Source organism: Ascaphus truei, chromosome 2, assembly GCF_040206685.1.
Source record: "Ascaphus truei isolate aAscTru1 chromosome 2, aAscTru1.hap1, whole genome shotgun sequence".
Taxonomy (NCBI): domain Eukaryota; kingdom Metazoa; phylum Chordata; class Amphibia; order Anura; family Ascaphidae; genus Ascaphus; species Ascaphus truei.
Genome location: NC_134484.1, coordinates 322,314,094 through 322,334,666, shown reverse-complemented (window position 1 = coordinate 322,334,666; position 20,573 = coordinate 322,314,094). Strand labels below are relative to the sequence as shown.

The 20,573-nt window shown below is 46.5% G+C and overlaps 1 protein-coding gene across 1 annotated transcript in view; it reads right to left on the bottom strand.

Annotated features, from left to right (window-relative positions):
• LANCL2 (LanC like glutathione S-transferase 2) overlaps positions 1 to 20,573 on the bottom strand; it is a 70,293-nt gene that overhangs the window by 36,208 nt on the left and 13,512 nt on the right. The window contains exon 2 of the mRNA XM_075586569.1: positions 18,521 to 18,638. Within this exon, the coding sequence (XP_075442684.1) occupies positions 18,521 to 18,638 (118 nt within the window). The remainder of the gene's footprint in view (positions 1 to 18,520; positions 18,639 to 20,573) is intronic.

Here is a 20,573-nt window from a genome sequence, read left to right as displayed (position 1 = left end):
AAACAAAGGGTGGCTATAAAGGAGATGTGAATGATGGACAATATTGTAACAATGTCCCAAGACAAGGGTGACAATGTCGTGGTGCTTGATATGGAGTATTACAGATATGTGCAAAAAAATGTGACATCACAAAACATAGGAAAGTGGAATGATCCAGGGCAACTTCGGATTTCTTTAGAAAAATGTATTCAGCACAAAAAAACACAACGTTTCATCCCTCCTAGGGGACTTTATCAAGTGACTGGCTTGCCACTTCCACTTTCCTCATTGCTGGATTTTCTAGGCAGATATCCATGAACCAGGAGCACCGGTCTTTGCAAGTATTTTTTGTTTTTTTGTGGTGTGCAGCTTCTCTTGTTATATAACATCACAAAACATGAAATGTTATTTTAATACAACAAAATGATAGAATATTCTTGATCGAGACAGTGTGCTTCTTTGATAGATTTAGACATAAAGGAATACCTGTATATTTTGTATCCAGTAGTACCAACTTTTTATACCATACCCAAAATACATGCCGATGATCAGACCCCCGGAGGAGGCCCATAGTGTCGAGCCTCGGTTCTTTATCTGAAAATGCATGTAGTTACTTTGACTATTATTTGCAGTGCTTTGTGGTGGGCTATACATATTACACCCATTGCAGTCCTTTGTGGTGGGCTATACATATTACACCCATTGCAGACCTTTGTGGTGGGCTATACATATTACACCCATTGCAGTCCTTTGTGGTGGGCTATACATATTACACCCATTGCAGTGCTTTGTGGTGGGCTATACATATTACACCCATTGCAGTCCTTTGTGGTGGGCTATACATATTACACCCATTGCAGTGCTTTGTGGTGGGCTATACATATTACACCCATTGCAGTCCTTTGTGGTGGGCTATACATATTACACCCATTGCAGTCCTTTGTGGTGGGCTATACATATTACACCCATTGCAGTCCTTTGTGGTGGGCTATACATATTACACCCATTGCAGTCCTTTGTGGTGGGCTATACATATTACACCCATTGCAGTCCTTTGTGGTGGGCTATACATATTACACCCATTGCAGTCCTTTGTGGTGGGCTATACATATTACACCCATTGCAGTCCTTTGTGGTGGGCTATACATATTACACCCATTGCAGTCCTTTGTGGTGGGCTATACATATTACACCCATTGCAGTCCTTTGTGGTGGGCTATACATATTACACCCATTGCAGTCCTTTGTGGTGGGCTTTACATATTACACCCATTGCAGTGCTTTGCAACTACAAATACAATTCTCCAACAAAAAGAAAAAAATGATGGGCTAAAACAAATTGCAACAAGTTAATACAAAATTCAGACCATATCATTTTATGGCTCAGTTTTATAGACGGTGTGTTTGTTATATGGAATGGTTCTATTAAACAACTGGAGTCATTTATGTTCCAACTTAATAACAATAATATTTACGTTTTACGTCGAGTATATTTTTACTTCCCTGACGTTGTAATCGCTAGGGAAGGTGATCAGCTAATTACAAGCATTTAAAGATACTGTAGCAAGACTTCCACTTGTCGTTACCATGAGAAGGTGCGAGACGTCAACTGCATGAGCTCTTTGTTGTCCATGGGCGAGCCGAGGCTCGGCTGTGACTCGGCACTGGTCTGCCGGAATAACTATAATTATGTTAGTGCAGTTCAGAACATGTGGCCAGCAGGTGGCACACTGAATAGCTTCATCTTATACTATATTAGTGAAAGCACTGTATGTTTGCCTGCCTGCATGCCTGCTGGATGTCCGGTGTCCCTAGGGGAAATCTGATTGGTCCCTTGGCCCGCCCCCGCACACCTCTCATTGGCCTGAGGCGGAGTGACGGGCCAAAGGACACACAGGGACACACACACACAGGGACACACACACACAGGGACACACACACACAGGGACACACACACACAGGGACACACACACACAGGGACACACACACACAGGGACACACACACACAGGGACACACACACACAGGGACACACACACACAGGGACACACACACACACACAATGACAGACACACACACAGTGACACACACACACACACACACTGTTACCTACATTAGCGGGGCTCACAGTTAGCAGCACCCGCGCGCACCTCCTCCTCTCCCCGTGTCTCCCGCGCTTTCACCCCGACCCCCCCCCTCCCCCGGCGCCGCTACAGTCAGCGGGACACACACACTATTATTACCCCTTCAGCGCCCCCCCCCCCCACCCAGTGTCAGCGGCCGTGCGAGACCCCCCCGTCTATATCTCCCACCTCTCCCCCCCCACACATATACATGCCCCCCCCTCACCGGCGCTACAACTCACCCCCTCCCCGGCGGGGGAACAGCCAGTGGCCAGGCAGGCTGCCTCGCGGCGCCGAGTGCCCAAGATGGCGGCGCCCGGGACACAGCGGGGGAGCGGCCACAACACGCTGCCTCCCGCCTCAGATCCACGTGGGACCTGCCGGATGGGTGAGTGAGCGGCCTTCACCTCCCCTCCACCCCCCCTTCACCTCCCCTCCACCCCCCCTCCCCTCCAGTGTCAGTGTCTCCCCGATACCCCCCCCCCCCCCGGCGCCGCTACAGTCAGCGGGGGAGCGAGCGAGCGCCCGGGACACAGCGGGAGAGCGGCCACAACACGCTGCCTCCCGCCTCAGATCCACGTGGGACCTGCCGGACGGGTGAGTGAGCGGCCTTCACCACCCCTCACCCCCCATCACCTCCCCTCACCCCCTTTCACCTCCCCTCACTCCACTTCTCCCTTCCACCCCCTTCACCTCCCCATTTACCTCCCCCCCTTCACCTCCCCTCCACCCCCCCTCCCTTCCACCCCCCCATCACCTCCCTTCCACCCCCCTCCCTTCCACTCCCCCCCCTTCACCTCCCCTCCACCTCCCCTCCACCCCCCCCTTCACCCCTTCACCTCCCCTCCACCCCCCCTTCCCACCGCCCGCCCCCCCCCTTCCCACCGCCTCCCCCCCTTCCCACCGCCTCCCCCCCCTTCCCACCGCCTCCCCTCCCCCTTCCCACCGCCTCCCCCCCCTTCCCACCGCCCCCCCCCTTCCCCACCGCCTCCCCCCCCTTCCCCACCGCCTCCCCCCCCTTCCCACCGCCTCCCCCCCCTTCCCACCGCCTCCCCCCCTTCACACCGCCTCCCACCCCCCCTTCCCACCGCCTCCCACCCCCCCTTCCCCCGCTCCCCTTCACCCCCCCTCCGCTCCCCTTTCCACCCCCCCCCCTCCACCTCTTTTTACCCTTTCCCCTCCCACCCCCTCCCACACTTCAACCCCCTCCTCAAACCCTTCCCCCCCTCCTCTAACCCTTCCCCCCCTTCCCTCCCCCCCCTCCTCTAACCCTTCCCCCCCTCCTCTAACCCTTCCCCCCCTCCTCTAACCCTTCCCCCCCCTCCTCTAACCCTTCCCCCCCCTCCTCTAACCCTTCCCCCCCCTCCTCTAACCCTTCCCCCCCCTCCTCTAACCCTTCCCCCCTCCTCCACCCCTTGCCCCCCTCCTCCACCCCCTCCTCCCCTTCCCGCCGCCCTTCGCCTTCATGCCCGCCTTACCGCCTCCCCACCCCCGCCTCTGCCTTTCACCCGCCCTTACTCCGGCCGCCTCTGCCTTTCACCCACCGCCTCACAGCCGCTGCACGCACTCAACAGACACCCGCCACACTCGACACATACCTGCCGCCACACACACCTGCTGCCTCCCGCCCCTACCCCCCGACATCACTGACCCACCGCCTCACACCCTAGCAGGACCCCCACTCACAGACAGCACTCACAACCCACGCGCCAGCCGCCGCCTCACACCCTAGCAGGACCCCCACTCACAGACAGCACTCACAACCCACGCGCCACCCGCCGCCTCACACCCTTGCAGGACCCCCACTCACAGACAGCACTCACAACCCACGCGCCACCCGCCGCCTCACACCCTAGCAGGACCCCCACTCACAGACAGCACTCACAACCCACGCGCCACCCGCCGCCTCACACCCTAGCAGGACACACGACTCAGATTTTTACATCACTTATGGCACCAAAATATACATTGTACTGTGGTGTGGTTACAATAAACCATTTTTATACAACATCGTATTACATTTTCTTCCATCTTTCTTTTCAATATTATTATCCAACCTTTACAACAAACAGTCACCTATTGTTCCACGATTTATAAATAATACTACCTATTACGCATTTACATCCCGGGCAACGCCGGGTCTCTCAGCTAGTTTATGATATTCGGTACCTGTAAGGTTGCCACAGATTGCAAACAAATGCCGGGGATTTACAGTTGGTGTTTGCGGCATCGAGAATAGTAAGTCTTGCTACATCTGTACTACTGTACTTAAACCTGATCATTTTTAAACATTTACTGCACACGACAGGTGCCGCATTGCACAAAGTAGATTACTGTATCTGTGCCCTTGTATGCCAGGAACTTCCCACGTGTTTCAATATAAGATACAATGTAGAAATGTCTCACTTTAAACACTGCCTTTCTTGAATTAATGACCTTGTACTTTTCATCAGAAGCAGATTCACACTACTGTAGTGCTCACCCTTAGTGATGTAGGTTTTAGCCACAATACTGACAAAACTTGTCGAACAATATCTACTGCATCAACAAAGGGTGCACACAGTATTTTTGCTGTGCTCTACCTTCTACCTCTCTATTTTTACTTTTGATTTAAACCAGTTCCAGGAAATTCCTTTCCCAACCATTTGGGAAGCTCACTTCAGCTTGGCCTCACAACAGAAAAAGAAAATGAATCAACAGAAAATTGCTGAGATAACTAATACTCTTGGGAAACTACAAGCGACTCAAACAGCTGCCTCCCCTCTCTCTCTATAAAAATCACTGAAACTAAGGGTGAGCTGAAACTTCTATTTTGGGGGAAAAGGCAGCATATGCTCTGAGATGGCTTAACGAGAGATACAGCTCAACCCCATTATAGCGCGATCCGCTACAACGCAGATCCGCTTATAACGCGGTCTGAGCGTGGCTTCCAATTTAAAAAACATGTCCAAGGTTTGTTTTGTTTTTTTGTTTTTTTAAATTATAACATTCAATGCTTTATTGCCAACGGCCACACATACACACACCTCCCCCCTACACTAATAATTTTACCATACCATGCAGAATCGAACCCATTACCCATCATATGCTAGGAACAATTCTCTAGCCGCTACACCATAGGGTTGGTGTGATGTCATTGACTCTATAAACAAACTTAACTTCTACTGCACAGTACTACCTTTCAGTACTGTGCAGTAGAAGTTAATTTTGTTTATAGAGTCAACCTTGTGGTGTAGCAGCTAGAGAATTACTACTAGCATATGAAAGTCATGGGTTCGATTCCTGCATGGTATAGTAAAATTATTATCGTAGGGGGAGGTGTGTGTGTGTTAGCAATAAAGCATTGAATGTTTTAATAAAAATTAAAAAAAACCTTGGAGATGTGCGCCGCGCACGTGGACGCAGCCCGATGAAGCAGGAAGTGGAGCGAGCTGCAGATGCCGGGTAAGTCCTCGCATGGCGGCCATTTCGCGATCCCGGTTATAACGCGGTCTCATTATGTGAACCCCGAGCACTGCGTTATAATGGGGTTCAGCTGTACTATGATTGCTGGTCAATAAGCTAGAAAAAAGCTGTGTGTGCTGTGCACGCGCAGAGTAAGTGAAACTTCTTTGACTTTTGTCACAGAAATTGTATTGGTGATGTTTAAATTAAAAATCAAAATACAATTTCATTGACAAAACGCAAATAAATTTGACTTATAATGCACGTGCTCGGCACACATCCCCTGTATTAGCTATTTGCACTAAGTGTGAATTCCTCGTGTGTATGTGTGTCAGTCAGTGTGTGTATGTGTATGTGTGTCAGTCAGTGTGTATATGTGTATGTGTGTCAGTCAGTGTGTATATGTGTATGTGTGTCAGTGTGTCAGTGTGTATGTATGTGTGTCAGTGTGTATGTATGTGTGTCAGTGTGTATGTATGTGTGTCAGTGTGTAAGTATGTGTGTCAGTGTGTATGTATGTGTGTCAGTGTGTATGTATGTGTGTCAGTGTGTATGTATGTGTGTCAGTGTGTATGTATGTGTGTCAGTGTGTATGTATGTGTGTCAGTCAGTGTGTATATGTGTGTGTCAGTCAGTGTGTATGTGTGTCAGTCAGTGTGTATGTGTGTCAGTCAGTGTGTATGTGTGTCAGTCAGTGTGTGTATGTGTGTCAGTCAGTGTGTGTGTGTGTGTGTGTGTGTGTGTGTGTGTGTGTGTGTGTGTGTGTGTGTGTGTGTGTGTGTGTGTGTGTGTGTGTGTGTCAGTCAGTGTGTATGTGTGTGTGTCAGTCAGTGTGTATGTATATGTGTGTGTTTGTGTGTGTGTCAGTCAGTGTATGTATGTAGGTCAGTCAGAGTGTGTGTGGGTCAGTGTGTGTATCTGTGCCAGTCAGTGTGTGACGTCACTTCCGTTTCACATTTCGTCTCCCATCTATCCAGATTTGTCCCATCAGGACTAGGTGCCACTAAAGAAGTTTCACTTCAAAAAAATTACTGCTATTAAAATAAAATCAGGGACTATTGTGTTGATGTGCAGATATGTTATTTTACTGTTGAATTACAAGTCACGAATGAGGCACTTTCAACTTTCATATATCTTTACTGGATGAAATAATAACAGAAGTTTAATGGTGCATATTATGGGTAAAGAAAAAATGATATCAGGGTGCCACCCGCCGAAAGACACCAGTGAGGGTCATCGTGAGAAACCACAGAGTCTGCCCCAACCCAACGTATGTCACTGTGCAGTGTAGCTTGGTGACAGAATGGTAATGCATAGCTAATTAATAGCTATGCTATTCAAATATTATTAAATAGCATAGCTAATTAATGCAGTCACAGGGCAATGTAGCGACTTGGCTTTAACCGTACAGTATAGCACAATAGACCAAGTTGGGCAGCTAAAGCAATACCACAAAGTGTTGCAGAGCACAACACATACATGTATGCCCAGCGATCCCAAACCAGAAGTGCAAAAAGAAAACAAGTGCCAAAAAAATTAAATAAAATCTGAAAAAGAACAAAATAATTATTATAGAAGTAAACATTAAAATACATAGTATAACAGAGTCACTGGTCATATTTTCAAAGTCCTAGTAATAAAACGCTTAAAAGTAACTAGCAGACGTAAAAAAATAAATACCTACTGTAAACAATGACCTGGACAATTTATGTATGTTTGTTTTTTTAAGTTGGCTAACTGCATTCAAGTTTCTCGTTACTAGGACTTTGACAATATGACCAGTGACTTGTTTATACCAAATATTATAATGTTTACTTCTAAATTAATCATTTTTAAGTACAGTATTTTCAGATTTATTTTTTTCCAGGTTTTCTTTTTGCACTTCTGTCATGGTTTGGGATCTCTGATAATTAAGTACATTTTTAGTTTTTTTTTTTTTTTAACATAATGTGTGGTGTGTTTTTACCAAGTTGTACCAGCGATGGTATTTTGTAGCAATCCGATATCTTTGTTATTTACTGGATGAAAGACATACAGTATTGCACTTTTCAATAACACATTTACTGTAACTGCAGGCATTAGAGACTTTCTCCTGCATAACATTTTTATATGGGACTCTCATGCTATACAATTATGTTATTTGTTGTGTGTACTGTATATTGTTGTATTTATGTATTGGTAATGTTTAATATTATTACACCGATTAAATTATCCCTACATTTATAAAAAAAAAATGATATTTGTTTGAATTCTATTTGATTTCTTGACTGTCATCGCAGGTGCCGCAATATAACAATGGTTATTTTTCATTTGTTGATGTTAAACTACTGTATGAATCATTGACCTGAAGAGTTGGCAAGCAAATGTTTAAATACAAGGGGGGGCGGGAGTGCCACAGAAACAAGATGAACTGTTTTCAGTTCAGTGCCTTACACACAAACCAATTGCTTCTACCAAGTCCATGTTATTCAAAATGGTAATGCTATTTCAAACTCACTTGTAAGCACCGGAATTGAATTGTAATGAGATTCGGCCAGGAATGGTGAGAAACTGACAGAATAAATGTTGTGTAGATTGGACTCCAGGTTCACTGCTGCACACGTTGCAACTTGGAAAATAAATGAATAGTTTATTGATCAGCGTTGTTTTATGACTCATGACCTGTCAGTCGTTGGGAATACGTAATGCAATTGGTAGCTATGTTAATAGTGCTTCCCTTTCAACAAACCACATGATCACTAGGGAAATACTGAATGTATTATTCTTTAAACTGTATATTGTGATGCCTTTTAATGGACCGATTTAAATCTATAAACAACCTGCAAGGATTAGGATGCTGAAAGAGGTTTATCTCATCTTACTATATTTCAGGACTAAATACAGTATACTGAACAAACTTAAAGAATGAAATCATATTGATTTTGAAATTCTTTAATACTTTCTTTTAAAAACATTATGCTCTGTACTGTAACTAACAATCTTTTTAGCACTCAATATAAAATCTACTTGTCATTTTTTACATGGACTAGCTTTCAGCATCTGTATGTATAAGACATTGTACAAAGTATCCAGGCACTGTGATCCACTACTGTCCGTGCGATTTGGAGCCAGGACCAGCACACCTTCTTATAGGTTGTGTTAATGTAATCAGCCCAGTATTTGCCAAAATAGACCAGTGCTGTTTGCAGATGGGAATCTTTCCCACACCGCTGGTTGAAGCAGAACGCATCTAAAAAAAAAAAAGTCTTCAATAGACTGCATAGCTAATTACAGGCCCGTATCAAAGCTTCCTATGATAGGGAAGGCCATTGAGAAAGTGGGTGCAACCCAACTGGAAACCTGTCTATCAGCTCATGATTGAAAAAAATAATAATAATTTCTGTGTATGAGTGCCGTTGATTGATGTTAAAACCCGGAAAGATAGAGGTACTTTTGGTGGGTGTTTACCGTCTTCTGACAGTTGCTAAAACTCTGATGGTGTGCAGAACCTTGATGTGGTCCTTGATTGTGACTTGGCACTTAAACATCAGGTATCAGGCGTGATAGAATATAATTGTCACACCTGACGAACATAGCCAGGATTAGGCACTTGATTCTCACAGAGGATCTCCCTAACATGGCTGATGCCTTTATCTCCTCACACCTGTATTACTGCAATGCACGCTACCTGGGACTTCCAGAAAACAGAGCTGTGCAGAAGGCTGCTTCCAGGTTAACTAGCTAGACCCATTCTTGCCACTATTTGTTCCAGCTATTTGAAAGAAGGAATACTAACTGTTCCCAGATTTTCCTTGACTTGCTTTGGGGCAGAAACTCCTAGCCATGCTGGTCCTACCCATTGGAACTTGTACAGACCGAGAGGCCCACTCTCTGGAAATCTTTAAAAACAGACTCAAGGCTTACCGGTTTACCTAGGCATTTGATTATTGAACCACCACCTGTGCAGTATTTAATACAACCGGACCTCGCTTATCCAACGTAATTGGTACCGCAAACCACCGTCGAATAATGGACAGTCAAATTGCAGGTCCATGTGAATCTGCGGAGACTACGCGGTTCCGACGTCGGATAATGCGTCCAGTGGACTGCATTATGTGGCATCGGATAAGGCATTCGATGGAAAGCGGACTGTCGGGTACAGAGGACCACCTGCACTTATATTTCAATTGTGTCTTCTGTTAATTCTAACAACCTGTGTCTGGTTTCTCTTATATTGTAGCTTTTAAAGGAACAGTCTTTAAGACTATGCTTTTTTATTTTCCCCCAATAGGTTTGAAGCAGGGGGGTGGGGGAGGGGGAGGCGGGGGGAGTTGTGGAGCTGAACCGCATTGATTTCAGCGCCGGGGACCCCCTGATATACCTCTCTATGGGGTGCCAGTATCTCTCCAGTTTAATTGGCCTTGTCAAGGGGCAAATAGGAAGGCGCAAGGGATGATGTCACAGCTTCTTATTGACCTGCATGACGCAGGACTTTTAAACCACCATAGTGCGAACCTAGCCAGGGCTCCTACCATCACCCCATAATGAGGTACGTATCCCAGGAAGCATGAGGTCCCCGAAGCTGACATCAATGCAGCAGGCTCCAGAGACACCCTGCTTCAAACCTATTTAATGCGTTTTTGTTACGCACTTTGAGTCTCACTGGCAGAAAAGCCCTGTATTAAGAAGGGTATTAATATTAATAATGTGCAAATGTATATTAAATCAAGGAGAATGCCTATAAGGTGTTATACACATGGCACAGAGATCCCAGAAAGCCCAAAATAAAAATGAAGAGGAACATTCCCTTCAGATGCTGGAGAAACGGTTACAGCCTTGGATCATATGATCACATTTGGTGGGTTTGTCCACTAAATGTTCCTTTTGGGGGAAAACTGGTGGAGGTTAGAGAAGTCAAAGCTCCATGATCCATTTTCCTACGTAAACCTGTTGAAGGTGTTGACAAGCATGTTAAGATTTTAATCACACACACATTAAACACCGTGAGATGCCAGCAAAACTAGAGAAGGCCAACACCACCTATCAAATCAGTTTTAAATAGAGTATGATAAGTCAACGAAGAAAACCACAAGCTGCCTCAGAGTTTCTTAAAATAAATGTAGAAATACATAGGATCTTTGGTGCATAAATGGAATATTTTTCTCTACACAAAACTTTAGTGTGTGTGTGTGTGTGTGTACACAAAACGTGTGTGTGTACACAAAACGTGTGTGTGTGTGTGTGTGTGTGTACACAAAATGTGTGTGTGTGTGTGTGTGTGTACACAAAACGTGTGTGTGTGTGTAAATATATATATATATATATATATATATAAAGTATACATTACCGCATAGCAGCAAAAAGGAGACAGCACTGAGGTGAATGAAAATGAATGTATTAAATACAGCACATAGCTCCAACGTTTCCATCCCACAGGGGGATCTTCCTCAGGGTGGTGCATTTTTAACACACACACACACACACACACACACACACACACACACACACACACACACACACACACACACACACACACACACACACACACACACACACACACACACACACAAACAAAGCCAGTCAGCACACTAGTATATAGGCATAAAACAGATGCTCATCCCATAGGAATCCAAAATACATCATTGCCAGTCCAAAGTCCAGCAAAAAGAGACGGCACAATGCATAAAGTAGTCCAGAAACAGTTGTATTATAACAAAAGTTAAACCGCAGCCAACGTTTCGGTCCCACAGAGAGACCTTCCTCAGGGCCCTGTATATATATATATCCAGCACTCCCGGAGTAAATGTAAGGGCCTGGTGCTGTAAGGCCGCTACCCACGGCGCCCGCTGCGGCTCTTACCTCCGCTGCCGGGGCGCGCAGCACCCGGTCACGTGGTCCTCCTCACCTCCCTTCACTTCCTGCAGCCCCTGCTGCCCATGCGCGCCGCCGTGGGAAGCCCGCGCGCGCCTACTGTCCCTGGTTTTCATCCCGGCGAACTCAACCCGCCCCTTCCGTCGCGCGCGCTACCATGTCCATCTCTACTGCCGCCAATGTACTTGTTCCGTTCCCACCTGTCCTGCATCCTGCCTCAGCCTATCAGCGCTCTACCTTCATCTGACATCACCGCTGGAGGTTCTCATTGGTTCCTGTCAGTATATTGTGCCTCCAGCCCTGAGCTGATTGCTGAGCATAGTCAGTCTCTAGTTGTGCTTGCTACACGCTACTTCGCAGTCTGCTCTTGTCTTCCGTCACAGACCCTAGCCTGAACCTGGACTCCCGATCTCTGGCACCCTCGAACCCTGGCTCGCCCAACGGACTTCTACCTTCTCCTCTCCTCGACTTTGGCTTTGGACACCGACTACTCTTGATCTCTCCTACCCCGGATCTGGCAAGTACCTCTACCACTCTACTCTCTCCAGTCCCGAACCAGGCTATCTACACGACTCTGCTAACCGGACCCGCTCACGCGGCTGTACGGCGGTGGTTTTCCTGTATCCCTACCTCGGCCTCGCGGTCCAGTCCGGTTTGTGGTGAGCACTCCTATATTCCCGTGACATTATGCTCAGCCCAACAGACCTGGACTCCGCCGAGGTGGGTCGACGCCTGAGCGAACACGATGGCCTGTTCAAGGAAGTAGAGAATTGTCTCTCCCAAAATAACCAGCGTATGGAACTGCTCCAGGTTGGATGCCATCCACACGCCGGCAGTAGACGTGATATTAGGTCTTCCCTGGCTCCAGCACCATAATCCCCAGATCGACTGGCTCCAGTCACAACCCCTCACCTGGAGAGATCGGTGTCAAGACACTTGTCTGGTTTCATCTAATGCCCTAGTAGCTGCCACACATCCGGAATCCAAGAATCCCCTCCTTCCGGACGCCTACTGGGAGTTCAGAGATGTCTTCGACAAAATTCAGGCGGAGGAATTACCACCCCATCGCGCCTACGATTGCCCGATCGACCTTCTTCCTGGCGCGATTCCCCCCAGAGGTTGTACCTACCCACTTTCCCCCCCCCCCCCCCCCGAGACCAAGGCGATGAAACTTTACATACAGGAGAACCTCCAGAGAGGCTTCATTCGTAAGTCTTCTTCTCCGGCAGGAGCAGGTTTCTTTTTTGTAAAGAAAAAGGACGGCACACTTCGTCCTTGCATCGATTATCGTGGGCTCAACAAGGTGACTGTCAAGAATCGGTATCCTCTTCCCTTGATTGCCGAACTTTTCGACAGGTTACAAGGCGCCACTATCTTTCCAAGCTGGATCTCCGTGGAGCCTACAATCTGGTCCGGATTCGTAAGGGAGATGAGTGGAAGACGGCCTTCAACACGCGTGATGGGCACTATGAGTACCTCGTGATGCCCTTTGGTCTCTGTAACGCGCCAGCTGTCTTCCAGGATTTCGTTAATGACGTCTTCAGAGATCTGCTGGATCAACACGTGGTGGTCTACCTAGATGACATCCTGATATTCTCGCAGAATCCCCTGGAACATACTCGGCACGTCAAACAAGTACTTCAGAGGTTACGGGAGAACCGACTGTTCGCTAAACTTGAAAAATGTCAGTTCCATCAGTCATCCACGTCATTTTTGGGGTACATAATCTCCGACACTGGACTCGCGATGGATCCTATCAAGGTGGAAGCCGTCTTGAATTGGCCCCGCCCCCTCTCTTTGAAAGCGGTACAGAGGTTTTTAGGTTTTGCCAACTATTACCGCAGGTTCATAAAAAAAATTTCCTCGCTGGTCGCACCCATCACGGCCCTCACTCAGAAGAACGCCAATCCCGCACTATGGTCCCCCGAGGCCATCATGGCTTTTCAGGTTCTCAAGGAAGCCTTTGTCACAGCACCTATCTTAGTGCATCCTGATCCAGCACAACCCTTCACTCTCGAGGTGGATGCGTCGGACATAGGGGCAGGGGCGATCTTATCCCAAAGGAAGAACCCACAGGCCAGACTGCATCCCTGCGCATTCTTTTCTAAAAGATTTTCCGCAGCAGAACGGAACTATGACGTGGGTAACCGTGAGCTCCTCGCGATCAAGATGGCTTTGGAAGAGTGGCGACATCTATTGGAAGGCGCTGAATACCCCGTCACCATCCTTACGGACCATAAAAACCTTTTATATATTGAAAACGCCCGCCGTCTGAGCGCTCGGCAGGCACGTTGGTCCCTCTTCTTCACCCGGTTCAACTTCCTTATCTCATACCTCCCGGGTTCTAAAAACACCAAAGCTGACGCACTGTCTCGTCAATTCTCGGTAGAGGACAAGACTGAAGATCCTCAAGAGACTATCCTTCCTCCTAAATGTGTCCTGTCCGCCAATACCTTTGACGCGCTATCAGAGATCACCAAGGTTCAAGCTCAAAACCCTCAGGGCCTCAGGGTGCCAGTTGGACGACTTTTCACACCCCCTACCTTCCGCCAGAAGGTAATGCAATGGGGGCACGCCGCCAAAACGGCAGGTCATCCGGGAATCAAAAGGACCATTGATCTTTTGCAACGAACCTTTTGGTGGCCAGGCATGCGCAAGGACATTCAACATTTCGTCTCGGCATGTTCCACCTGCGCACAGAACAAGACTCCACGGAGTAAACCTCCAGGACTCCTGCAAACCCTCCCCATCCCCGATCGGCCATGGGAACATCTCTCGATGGACTTTATTGTCGACTTTCCCAAATCCAAGGGTATGGACACTATACTAGTAGTGGTCGACCGCTTTTCCAAACAAGCGCATTTTATTCCACTCAAAGGTCTACCCAGTGCTCCTAAACTTGCCGAGGTATTTATCAAGGAGATCTTCAGGCTTCATGGATCACCTCAGACCATAGTTTCTGATCGGGGGTCGCAATTTGTGTCGAGATTCTGGACGGCCTTCTGTAAAAAACTTAACGTGGCGCTTCACTTCTCCTCTGGATACCACCCACAGACCAATGGTCAAACTGAGCGAACCAATCAGTCACTGGAGCAGTTCCTTCGTTGTTTCATATCGGACTCTCAGGACAATTGGCTCGATCTACTCCCTTGGGCAGAATTTGCTCACAATAATCTCAGGAATGAGTCCACATTACAGTCTCCATTCTTTTCTAATTTCGGCTTTCATCCCTCCACCCTCTTTCAGTCTGGGCCGAGTACTGGAGTTCCAGCCGCAGAAGAAAGGATTCGGGATCTTCAAGCTTCCTGGTTTAGGATTCAGGATAATCTCAAGCGGGCCACAGCCATGCAGAAAAGGCAGGCGGATCGGCATCGTCAGAGACCACCCGATTTTGCCCCAGGTCAGAAAGTATGGCAATCTACTAGGAACATACGCTTGAAAGTCACTTCCCCAAAGCTGGCACCCCGATTTATCGGTCCATTCCCTATATTGGAGAGGATCAATCCGGTTACCTACCGACTCAAACTACCTGCTACTATGAAGATTCCCTCTGCCTTTCATTGTTCTCTGCTAAAACCGTTTGTACCCAATCCTCAGATCAAACACATCACACCTTCCCCCAGACTTGTCAATGGACAAGAAGAGTTTGAGGTACAATCCATCCTAGATTCTCGTATCTCAAGAGGTCTCCAGTATTTGGTGCATTGGAGGGGTTTTGGACCCGAAGAAAGGGCATGGATTCCTCAAGTCCAGGTACACGCCCCCAGGCTGGTCCGGGCATTTCATTCCAAATTTCCACTTAAACCTGGTAAGGATCGTCCGGAGTCCGACCCTGAAGGGGGGGTACTGTAAGGCCGCTACCCACGGCGCCCGCTGCGGCTCTTACCTCCGCTGCCGGGGCGCGGCACCCGGTCACGTGGTCCTCCTCACCTCCCTTCACTTCCTGCAGCCCCTGCTGCCCATGCGCGCCACCATGGGAAGCCCGCGCGCGCGCCTACTGTTCCTGGTTTTCATCCCGGCGAACTCAACCCGCCCCTTCCGTCGCGCGCGCGCGCTACCATGTCCATCTCTACTGCCGCCAATGTACTTGTTCCGTTCCCACCTGTCCTGCATCCTGCCTCAGCCTATCAGCGCTCTACCTTCATCTGACATCACCGCTGGAGGTTCCCATTGGTTCCTGTCAGTATATAGTGCCTCCAGCCCTGAGCTGATTGCTGAGCATAGTCAGTCTCTAGTTGTGCTTGCTACAAGCTACTTCGCAGTCTGCTCTTGTCTTCCGTCACAGACCCTAGCCTGAACCTGGACTCCCGATCTCTGGCACCCTCGAACCCCGGCTCGCCCAACGGACTTCTACCTTCTCCTCTCCTCGACTTTGGCTTTGGACACCGACTACTCTTGATCTCTCCTACCCCGGATCTGGCAAGTACCTCTACCACTCTACTCTCTCCCGTCCCGAACCAGGCTATCTACACGACTCTGCTAACCGGACCCGCTCACGCGGCTGTAGGGCTGTGGTTTTCCTGTATCCCCACTTCGGCCTCGCGGTCCAGTCCGGTTTGTGGTGAGCACTCCTATATTCCCGTGACAGATGCTAATCCCATAAAAAAACAGAGCATACGTTACCAGCAATGAAGATGGCAAGGAGACACCACTCAGTAAGTGTGCTTGTGTGTATATATATATTCTTTTGTACATTTCTTCTGGCCTTAGTTGGCCCATCACATTCCAATATATTGAATCCATTGTTAAGTATTCACGAGAAAGCCACCCCCCCTCCAAAAAAAACCCCAATCGTTAAGTTTTGTATATTATTAAACTGTGTTTAATTGCTCAAATTATACTTGATTGTATAAATAGTACATGCACCTTTACTGTCAATGCTCATTTACCTTTTGTTTTCTGTCTCCTTCACCCCGCCCCCTTTAATTATTTTATATTTAATATAAAAGCATTACAATGTTTAAGTAAAGAGTACTAAAAAAAGAAAAGGAACAGGTATATTAAAATAAGAGAAGAGCAAAAACAGTTTCTAAATGCTCCCCGTAATTTAGGACTAAAGCAGACCGCTTCACCAGAATAAGATGGTTACAGTAGCAGTTAAGTAGCAAGCAAACTGAAGTTTAAAAGGGAGTTCAAAAAGGATTGAAAAAAGTGGACAACACCTACTGGCCTTGATTGCTGCATTTGACTTACGCTGGAAAGGAGGATATCATCTATCCCAATGGATATGGAATTGTCCATTCAATAAATACCCTCTATTTTATTTTGGAGTTTGCCCAATATATTTTTTCCAAGTACCTTTCCAGTTGCAGTGCATCCTTTGCTTCCCTTTATCTCCATTGCTTCAAGACTTCAGGATTTGCACGCAGAGGAACCATCATCCGGCTTCGGCGCTCCAGACTCCAGTATATCCCCAGGGCAGGTAATGGGCACTAGCCCTTATCTTATTACCTGATACCCCTATGGGGATGTTTATGCTCTAAGTGTGGGATGTGCAATATTGACCATCTTTGCGGTAGTCAGGCAGACTGACCGCTAGGTCTTTATTTTTGCCATCCCCCCTCCCCCTTATATGATGTTGCTATATATATGAGCCTATGGATTAAATACTGTGTTCCTACTTTTGGATTATTTCTCTCAACTATCAAGATGTATGTGTGCACACACGGTTATTGAGCGTCGCTCTACCTACTCTCTTCTTATCTATCCCAGACTGCACATATCAACACTTAACTATTGCTGCGATGCCGCCTTTACTTTTTATATTTGCTTTGACCTCACTACTTTTCAAATTATGCACTTCCTTCCGGTAGCCTCATTATGTCTCCAACGCTATTCATATATCTCCATCTCTCCTTCCTTCACCACTTCTCAGTTCACATGAGCTCCTTTCTTACCTGCATCCTCTGTCACCACACAACTATACACCCTGCACTAAAACACACCCCTACAAATCATCCTCACACATTCTCTTTCTAGCCATGCTTCTCCTCCTTGCTTCTGGGGATATCTGTCCCAATCCTGGTCCCTGCTTTATTTCTACATCCTCTCATCCACGCCTTCCACATACAACTTCTACTCCTTCTGGTGTCACCCCCTACAACCTCATACCCATCCCCTGCCACACTCCCTCCATGTCTCCTGTGCCCTCTGGAATGCTCGCTCCCTTTCTAACAAGTACCTCTCTGTGCATGACTTCTTTCTCTCTCACTCCCTGCTTCTCTTTGCTATAACTGAGACCTGGCTCACTCAGTCTGACTCTGCTCTGGAAGCTGACCTCTCTTATGGTGGCCTTTCTTTCTCCCACATTCCGTGCTCTGATGGCAGGGGTGGAGGCTTGGGCTCCTGCTCTCCTCTCTCTGCCGTTACCGAACCCATCTTCATTCCTTTTTGTCCATGCATCAAGAGACATGTTGTCCTTGCTGCACAAATGAAAGTCAGCGAGGTGTATCAATGTACCTTTCACTTAGTTTGCCACATGTCGCTTGTGTTCATACAGCTCACGCCACAGGGCATTCGTGTAGCAGCATGGCTGTCCCATACTCCGGAATTAAAGAAGCAGCAAGTCAGTGACTGAAGTGTGAAAAACAATTCAAGTGGGATTTTAAGTGAAGACTTCCAATGCAAGCGGCACCCAGAACACATTGGCTTCTTTGCAAAGTGTTGATCACCCCTCTGGCCACACAAAGGTTAAAGATGCAATCCCTGAAAATCTCTTTTTGACAAACCTAATCATACTTTGGTGTCACACGCTACAGATTTCTGATGTTATTTTCTGATATGAAAAAACGTTAGCCATTTCCTCCATAGGAAATAATGCTCTTGATTTAATGCAAATAATGTGAGTTTAAAAAAAATAAGAATTGAAAGTGTTTTTGGGGGGGGGGGGGGAGGGGGTACCTTTGTCACTCAAAAAGCACTATGGAAGGGATTGCACCATCAACATCATTAGGTCCTCCTAAAAAAAAAGCCACTTCATTTTTTTTAACAGCACTTGGAACTAACCACAATCTCATAAATTCCAGATTTATGTTAAGAAAAGATCATGGGATCTCCTGGATTCCATCAATACCCTCTCTGTAAATACATTTTAGATGCTAGTCAGCATGCCCTTTAGGTTACTCACCTGTATATCCGGTATAGGTAGAGCAGTCGTGGGGATCTGCGGTCTTCAAACCTTCCTCCATCTGCTGAAGCAAGTCTTTGATTTTCGCCTCAAGGCGTCTTGAAAAGCTGCTTGTCATCTATAGAGGCAAAATAAAAAGTAGTGATGCAATCCCCACTTGGCAACATATAGTGAAGCTTCATAAAGGTGAAAGCCATAGACGAATTACAATGAAGTATATCATGGTATCCGTAAAATGAAGGGCACAAAATGATTGTACCCCAAAGAAAATTCACTTAAATGCACACCACTAATTAAAATATAAACTTTTATTTATTATTACATAAAACATATATTGCCGAGTGTATATATAACTATGTTTAAAAAGAAATTAAATCGAATGACAAATGCACCGGTGTCCCCCTCAAATATAGCAACTCCTACACAGTACATAGTGGTAGGGTGATGGGGGTTGTATGGTGCAAATCAGTGGATAGCACAGATAGTGTTTTGATAGTGTTACCAGAGCAGGAATTAGTGATGGTTATTATATCCCTATTTTGGTTTCTCCACTTATAGAGTGCTTCATATTTAATATAGTGTACCACAGTGCCAGGGAGCTAAGAGAGAGTAACTAGTAACTTGCTCACACTGCACTTAGGAGTAATACACATGTGTATCTATAAATTACAGCAAAATGATACAACTGCAAGTGCCACTTGAATCCACAGCAGTGAGCCCTTAGCACCCCTTGCACAGCCCAGGTACACTGAGAACGTATGAAAGGCACGATGTAAGACTCCAATATCACTAGGTGGAGATCAAGTAATATTCCCTGCCTGGTAAAATACAACTAAGCACTAAACTATCAACATATAAACACTGACAGGCTGACTAACACTGTATTAATAACTGCTCCATGACGGAGCCTGATGACGGTATCACGTGCCCAACGCACGTTTCCCTCCAGATACGGTGCATTTGTCATTTGATTTCATTTCTTTTTAAACATAGTTATATATACACTCGGTAATATATGTTGTATTTAATAATAAATAAAAGTTTATATTTTAATTAGTGGTTGTGCACTTAAGTGAATTTTCTTTGGGGTACAATCATTTTGTGCCCTTCATTTTACTGATTCACTTTTCAGTTCACAGTTTGCACCCATTTCACAATTATCGATTGGATTCATTAATTTATATATCACAATTAGTGTGGTTTAAGTTGATCACTCCCTAATCTTTCTTTTTTTCTATCATGGTATCCCACACACAATATAATAACTCTAAGAGACCAAGACAGTAATAGCAACAACAAAAAAAACATTTTTACTCATTGTGCCACATACAGTATACACAATATTAGGAAAAGGCATAACAGAAAAACAAAGCATTGAGCGCTCATATAAAGATAGACATGAACAATAGTGAATAGAAATACACATCCACAGCTCTCAAACAGATAAGCAAGAAAAGAAGGAACCAAGACTTAACTAATTGAAGCCATTCAAGGCTATCAATCAATTTCTTGCATTTTAAGCATAGCAAAATACAATAACAGCCATCACTATTAAAATCACATTAAAAAACAAGCATCAGCCCTATACAACAGCACCTAACCACACAATATTTAAGTAATAATCCCTTAAGAACAGGGCATTATTGGCCAGTAAGTGGATTATTACCATTATAGGCTAAATGTAGGCTTTTTTTTCTTCATACAAAAAGATAGACACTTGTAGTCATATGAATTTATCAGCATGATTGTCTACATCAGCGTTTCCCAAATGGTGGGTCGCGACCCGGCACCGGGCCACGGCACCAAAATTGTCGGGTCGCAGCATGCCTGGCCGCCCGGTGTCTCCCCCTCCCCCCCCCGTCGCTCAAGTTAAAACAAAAATGGCGGCAATTCCACCCGCGGTCCCGCGCGCATGCGCAGGGCAAGCAGGGCTCGCTCCCTTCCTCCCCCCCACTCCCAACGTGGGACGGAGGAGGAAGTACCAGCTCCTCTGCGGCCTGCACGTTATGTGGGATGGAGGAGGAAGTACCAGCTCCTCTGCGGCCTGCACGTT